The sequence below is a fragment of the Cryptomeria japonica genome, chromosome 6 (genome assembly GCF_030272615.1).
Source record: "Cryptomeria japonica chromosome 6, Sugi_1.0, whole genome shotgun sequence".
In the NCBI taxonomy this organism is placed as follows: Eukaryota; Viridiplantae; Streptophyta; class Pinopsida; order Cupressales; family Cupressaceae; genus Cryptomeria; species Cryptomeria japonica.
The window spans coordinates 356,785,980-356,793,664 of NC_081410.1; the positions used below are offsets into that span (position 1 = coordinate 356,785,980).

At 37.3% G+C, this 7,685-nt stretch overlaps 1 protein-coding gene across 2 annotated transcripts; it reads right to left on the minus strand.

Moving 5' to 3' along the window:
- Positions 1-204: 204 nt before the first annotated feature.
- On the minus strand, positions 205-6,849 carry LOC131077783 (C2 and GRAM domain-containing protein At1g03370). Of its 2 annotated transcripts, none has more exons than XM_058015335.2 (10): positions 6,532-6,849; positions 5,523-6,245; positions 3,924-5,195; positions 3,648-3,830; positions 3,269-3,552; positions 3,036-3,152; positions 2,615-2,877; positions 2,270-2,444; positions 1,759-2,031; positions 205-1,481 (listed from the first exon to the last, which is right to left on the minus strand). In XM_058015335.2, the coding sequence occupies exons 2-10, from the start codon at positions 5,869-5,871 to the stop codon at positions 1,269-1,271; spliced, it is 3,129 nt and encodes a 1,042-aa protein (XP_057871318.2). In that variant the 5' UTR covers positions 5,872-6,245; positions 6,532-6,849; the 3' UTR covers positions 205-1,268. The 2 variants fall into 2 exon arrangements, with proteins under 2 accessions (XP_057871318.2, XP_057871325.2); XM_058015342.2 differs by having other exon boundaries at positions 5,523-5,847; positions 6,532-6,846.
- Positions 6,850-7,685: the final 836 nt, after the last annotated feature.

Below are 7,685 nucleotides of genomic sequence, written 5' to 3' on the forward strand. Positions count from 1 at the left end.
AACATTATGTTCCCAACACTTCAATATTTACAAATAAAAATTTTAACTGTAGTATGTACAAAATCAAATTTGAGTGAGGATGCAGAACATTTGCATGCTTGTGTTGCTCTTTGAAATTGAATACCACTCATTTTTGGCGTAGTCGATGTATTGCACTAACATATGGCAACAGCTACTTGAGTCCTAGAAATGCAACAAGTCACAAGTACAAATGCTTCTGATTTTTTTTCAAATAATCTTATCCATAAACAATGAAATATAGTAAGAATCTCAGCGTTCCCTCATCAATTCTTTAAATAAATTAATAATCCTAAAAAACGTTTGCATATTTTATTGTTCCCTGAGTTTGCCTGTTGAATATGATTCTTTGATGACAGCTGATCAACCAAATGAAGGCAATAAATAGGAATACAGTGGCCTGTTAACCTTAAGGTTCCAAACCCCAATTGTAGATGCTCAACTCCTCTGGTGCTTCACCTATATTGTGCAGAATTTCCAATTGATCTTAAATTACTCAATGGCTCACTTTGAATTTTAGAAATTTCCATTCACAATTTCAAGCCTATATGTACAGCTTACAAAATATGCAGGTTCTTGTGCAGGTTCTTGTCTTTTGGCATATCAGCTGTGCTAATCTTTCAGGTTTTCAGTTTCTGGGTTGGGTGATTATCACCACAGGGAAAGGGTGCCATAAACTGATTCTTTGCTTACAACAGCAACTCTTTGGTCAGCTTGTTATCGATCTTTGCCAGAAAACCAAAAATGGCCTCACTAAATATGAAGTACTGTTCCAATTGGGTCAAAGTACTGGATTGCCACTGAATGATTTCTCATTGCATTTGAATCTGTGGCTGTTTAATAAACGGACCAAATTGGTCAGCTTATTATTGATCTTTGCCAGAAAACCAAAAATGACCTCACTAAACATGAAGTTATTGTTCCAATTGGGTCAAAGTACTGGATGGCCACTGATTGGTTTCTCATTGTAATTGAATCTGTGGCTGTTTAATAAATGGACCAAATGAAAGAACAAATCAAATAAAAAGTTCTCAATAGGCACCTTTAACCACAGAAAAGATATGTTCTTCCTACATAAGGAATCTGCCATTTCCAAGAAATATTATCAACCAACCTTTGAACTGTACCCAATCCTCAAATTGAAAGGCAAGAAAAACCAATGGTGCAAGCCCATTTCATTGGCCTTTTGTTGTAACCTGGACAGCAGCAGCAGTCATAGCAGATACTTCCCATATATTACTTTCAGTCCGTTAGGTGCCAGCACTTTGGTTCTTAATTGCAAGAATTTCCTTCTCTGCCAAATGCGTTATTTCCTTCAAATGGTCAGTAAACTTTTCAAATATGTTCTGTGTAATCCTCTTCTGAAATGTGGTGCTCTTAAGCCATGAGATGCCCATATACACTCTGAAGTTGCATTCTTCTGATGCAGAGAACCCATCCTCAAACTCTTTCCTTACGTGGAGCTGCAAAGGCAAAAAATTTGGATTTCACATTTCTTTCAAACCAAAAATTTTAAAATACCATAACATGAAACAACTAGTCTGAATATCTTAATTATATATCTATTAAATGCTGAGAGGTATCAACCTCAGGGGAACAATCTTAAATTTCATAAGAAAGAATTTGTATGGTATGCAAAATAAAGGAAATGAACCAGAGTCCACAGGATCTCTACTAGTATCCAAGTGAAGGAAAAGGTTAGCAGTTGGAACTTAAGAGATCCAGATCTATAAGAAGCACCTGGAAATGGTCACCAAATGGGACACCATGAAGGGTTAGAACTTCCTCAATAGTCCATCCATTTCCATTATCATTCATTGACTTTTGCTGAGTACTTGTAACCCCCACACCAAACCCTGAAACATGTCTATTGAATTTGTACCAGCATTGTCTCTGGAATACTTTCGGCTTGGAAATTTCCCAAGGTGTCGTTCTGTAGTTAAGGCAACCAGATTTCTCCATTATCTTCTTGTCTAAGAGAGCACCCTCAGACAACTCCATGAATGAATCAACCTGTCAAATCAGACAAGAATAAGGCATCTAAGAAGAAATTTTAACTTGATAAAGAATGGTTGCTTCCCACAGACATATAAGTGTCTAGTTTCATGGTCCATTAAATCAGTAAACCAGCACGCTATTAAGAAACAAATTGTCAAATAATAACTTAACAGTTTTCTATAAACAGCCTAAAAACCACTATATGTTGAAAACATTTAGAATGGAGGAACATCTCATGAATATAGATACTCACACTAACAGGCAATGTTCCTGAATGAACTTTAGTCATGCTAGCCTCTTCCACTCCCAAAAAGGATCCAGAATCATCATTTTGGCGGTCTCCTGAGTCTGTTGGTTCCTCGTCATCTACTATTTGCATCTTCTGCTCGAGACTCAAGGCCCTATTCCTCCATAGTGCCATAATTGTCCTGCTTAATATTTGAATTTGTTACTTTGTGGGAAAAAGTCAAGCAAAATTTACTTCTCTGATAATATGAACATATAACCCTTTTGTAACTTGCTCAATCCTACAGTATTCTGTTTTTACAAGGGCAATGGAAAATTGCAAATTATGCTTGAGCCAGGACTGAATACACACCTGCAGGCATTATTGTATGAAACAAAGGACTGAAAATAAAACTTGTGCCTCCCTTTGTCATCTATGTTCTTCGCACCATGAATAGCATCAAGGCCCCTGCCTTTGCGAAGGAAGATGACCAAAGATGGACTGCCCATTGATGCCAAGGAAGGAGCCAACTCTTTTATCTCCTCTATATCTTCCCACAGGAAGGAGAATTTTGTTTTATGCCCAAAGAGGTTTGCATAGAAACCCAGCATCCTTGCAGACAGGAATAACCGTCCCTACAAGGCACAAAAGCCATTTAAGGTCACCATTTTGTCTTTTATTATGCAACAGTTAGTGCAAACAATTCAAAAAGTCTTGCATCAAAACCTAGCGCCCTTGGGACTCTTTTGTTTGTTGCTATACAGAAAATCTTGGGAAATTGAGGCATGCCCACCTGAAGAGGCATTTTACGTTTCAAGTAGCAAGAGAAATCGTTAATTAGAAATTCCTCAGGTGGAAGTCCAAAGAGCTTCTGGAATGTTGAGTTTGTCTGAGGTGAGCGCCTAGCAATCTGCACATGTTTCAATTTGATGATGTCCAGACAAATATAAGGGCAATCCAGCATACTGTATACTAGAAAAAAGAGATAAGTCTCCGTTTCAGATTATAACATAGAAAGCTCAATACCTTCTTTCCCACTTCCTTTTCCATCTTTGTTATGTACTGAGTAATGACATCAGGGCCCTTTGTATTTGTCAGAAATATCCTCAGGTGCAGCTTTGATTGGCAAGCTTGTGCCAGTCTTCCTTGAAGTGGAATCCACAAATCACCCAGTTCCTGTGGAGTAAATTTCAGGAAATTGATCTCAGCAAAACCTAGAGATGTAGCCTCGGCAAAAGGCCCTTCAAAGTCGAAGACTTCCACATCCATCACAGAAGGAGGCTCTTCTGTTGCATCATACTCAAATATTTCTGCAAAATGTTTTGTAAAGAAACATCAGAGTAGCAATGACGAATCAAAGCATGCTCATAAGATAAATCCAATTCCACACTTCCTAGTTTTGTACCATGCCACTGAGGATCCAATGTCTGCAGTTTGATTGAACTTGTTCTGGTTTTCCCATTGCAGGTAAATATCACATATGGATCTGAATAACCAGTAGCATCCACGGCAGCCAAACTCTTTCCTTCAACCAGAGCTACAGTTAGTAGCCACCCATCTCCTTGTGCTTTGATTCCATGGTCACCAGCTGCACAGAATAAAGGAATAAATTTGAAGAATCAAAATATTTTTAATCAATGCCTGCTACTAGTTATCAACGAATGAACACCACAGCCTTTACCTTTTTGAAACCTGGCATGCATAAAATGTGAGATCATTTTCAGCACACGTTCAACTTGAAGAACAATCAATCCACATGTCAGCACTTCACCAAAAGAATCTGGCAAGTCTAGGCCACCAAATTCAAGACCCTGCATTGTGCTCGGACTGGTAAAAAAGATATGCAAAAGGACATACACAACTGCAAGCAATGTGGATGCTAAGGTGTAGACCCCAATGTAGCTAACAACAAGCTTCCAGTCAGGCTGAGGATCTGTCTGCAAATCTAGTTTTGGTAGATCACTGTCAGATGATAGCAATGCCGAATTCAGAGGAGTAACATTCTGGGAAAGCAACTGGGCGTACTGCTGGAAGCTATCCTTCAGTCCTTGTCTCGCTCCACTTTCAATCATACCTCTCATTATTGTACTCTGAAGGAAATTAATTCTCCACGAGATGGAAAGATGGGAAGTCTCTTCTCCTGAAGGTAACTCAGGACCTGGAGTTATGCAGAAAAGCAATTCTACTCTGAATGAACTCCCGTAAGGAACATCTGGTGTGCTTACACTTTCTAAAACAATAAATACCTTGCCATCTGCCCTTAGATAAGTATGTTCTTCTGTAGCTTTAACAGCCTTCACCAATTTTGTTGCTGCTTTGATATATGTTACCACTCTTTTCATAGGTTCACCTGGTGCTTTTCTCCAGGGTCCCTCAACATAGTTAGTTGTTCCCTCCAGTTGTGTTAAATCACGCTTGAACTGGCTTTTAGGACCAAAGAGAATAGAATTTAGAGTTCTAGGACTAGTGTTGTAAGACTGATCTAGCAGAATTCCCCCTGGCAATGGACTAGGAATTTCTTGTTTGCCCACTTCTGTGCTATCAAATCCTTCTTCAAAATACTCATCTGATGCTTCCTCCTCTATAGTGTCCTCACAGTCACAGTATTTTTCTGAAACATCTGACTCTTCAGAATTATTGTCTTCTTGGCTGGGAGTTTCTGCACTTTTTTGGACATTGTCTGCAATTTTGTTTGTGAAAATTGAAATAATTTTGCCTGCAAATGACTGAATATTTGATTTGTCTTCCTTTACATGTGCTCCTTCTTCTAACATTCCGGATCCATAGGAAGAGCTTGAAACATCTGAATTTCTGGCAGGAGAATCTGTTAGTTCTAGTGACTCCCTCAAGATTGAATTATCTCCATTTAAATTCCTGTGCAACCCAGCATCTTGATGAAGAAACCTGTTATAATTCTCTCTACCATAAAGGGCAATGGTCAGGAGAATCTCACCTGCAATCGTCAGGGTATATAATGAAATGGCGTTTCTTTTATTTCCTCAGAACACAAATTAATTACCACAAGAAAGAAAACGGCATTCAGATAAGTTTGGGTTAAAAAAGATTCAAAGCGTGATCCATGTATGAATTACAACATCTTAGTTTATTTGCCACAATCATTAAAATTTACAACTCAATGTAACGAGTAATAAATGAATCAAATGACTCAAAAAATGACACAAGAAAGTAAGGGTGTAAATATCCTTTTAATCTCAAAATAAAGGTTCAATCTTGATCTTCAGATTTAAGATAAGAAAGTGTAAAAGGGGAAGGGGCTTACCAAATACTTTACTCTTTGTCTTGCTGGCTCGGGCTTTCAAAGGGAACCAAGTAAGTGGTATAGTTTGTTTCTCAGCATCGAACACCTTTGAAACAGGCATCTTCATCTGTCCCAGAAAATCATCATTAAAGAACCTATCATCATCCCATACAGAGATAACCAACTGCTCACTAAGATCTTCAACTTTAAAGGTGAATTCTTCATTCCAGGAAGGATCAAGAGTCTTCCTAATCACTCTCGTCCGAGCTTTACTTTTCCCAAGTTGTATCCTAACATAAGGATCACTGAATCCATTCAAGTCCTTCGCCGGCAAGCCCCTGGCTTCCTGCACATAAACATATAATTTCATCTCTCAATCCCCCTCCACCCCTACAGATACACGCACATATATATGCCCCCAACCTGAATCCTTTGTGGAGTCACAAATCCTTGAATAATCCTTACAAACTGTATTCCCAACGTCTGTGAACATCCACAACCAATGTGAAAATTCAATACAATTCAAACATTTTCCCTCTTAATCTCATAATATGTCATAAATGGCAGATGAGATACAATCAAAGTTGAATTCAATCCATTTCACGTCCAGGATAATAAAACCCAAATGGTTTTGGAGTTTTCTGAAATGCGTTGCGGATGCAAATCAAGAATTACAGAATGCCCACATCAAAAATAGTGCAAACCTAGGTCGATAGGGAATTTTCTCTGTTCTTCGTTCAATGCCTGTATAAAATCCCGACATTGACAAGATTAATACACAATCTAAAACCCAATTTCAATACCCGATGAAGGAAAAACTTGACAGACGCATTGCAGAAACATTCTCCAAATGATCCCAACAAAATCTTAGAATGGAGGGTTCAAATTACAATAACCGCCCAAAATCAAAGTTGACTTCAATATTCCCCATCTAAAAATGGGTGAAGCTAAGGCTAAAAGAAGAAAGGAAAAAAAAAAACAGAAGAAAAGGAAACAGTATTAAAATACAAAACAGAACAGATGGTGTTACCTGTTAACGCCACCAGTTATCAGATCCAAACAATGAATACGCTATCCTCTGCTCTGCCTTATAAACGTACAATATCGTGGAATGGCTATAAAATCAGCTGAACATTTATTGAATATATGAACCAAATTAACCAAATTGCAAACAGTATCATCTTTATCTTCGAGGAAAATTGGCATTGACCCAGTCCAGACTCCAAACAAGACTTTTTTTCACTGTCGTTTTATATTTAACTGCGACCTGTAAAACGCGTCCCGCCTCTGACCTCAGTTAAAAACCTCTTTTTAATTTCACTATGTTGACAAATTCAACAGACTTTATGTCCTGTCTCATTATATTATCTTGCCCACAATTCCGTAACGACTCCCGCAATTGATACTGCATTCCTCGTGTCAATTATGCTTCCAGAAATTTTAAGTTACGATCTTTTCCCATTATAATAAAATTTAAAATTTAACCCCTTGTTTTAGAGCTTCTAGGGCCCAGCTTATAAATTAAGCTTAATTTGAATTCATAGTTGCTTTGTCATTTTCAACATTATATATTTATGATTGATTGTTTTGTTATTAGATATGTGAACAAAAGTTTTAGGCTGAAATCATTTCAATGAGAGTCTAAGGTTCACCTTATATATTCAACATAAATGTTAACAAAGATCGAGGATACAATATTTTAGTTGTTTCGTTTTTTCAACATTTAATATTATGTTCATTTCGCAATTTGGTGTGGGAGCAAAAATCTTAGATTGAAACCTTTTCAAGGAAATTCTAGAGCTTAGTTCATATTTAAATTTGACAATTTTCTTAGTTGCTTCATCTTCATCATGATATATTATGATCGTTTATTTCGTATGGAAGCATAAGTCTTAGGCTAAAACCTCTTCAAGTGAAAACCAAAGACTAAAAGATTACTATTCCGTCAAAATTGTCCATAATATGATTCAAACATCATTCCTTAAGATAACAAGATTTTACACTCAACAAAACTTTGATCCACTTGACTAATGTTCCATTTGTAGTGTGCTAAAGAGAGTAAAATTGGACTCTTTTACCTCATTTTATATAAATTAATCCTCTCTCCTATGGAAGGGAGAAGGAAGCTTTGCTGACTATGCTCCACGTATTATAAGAAAGCCATAAAACTAAATATAACATGTG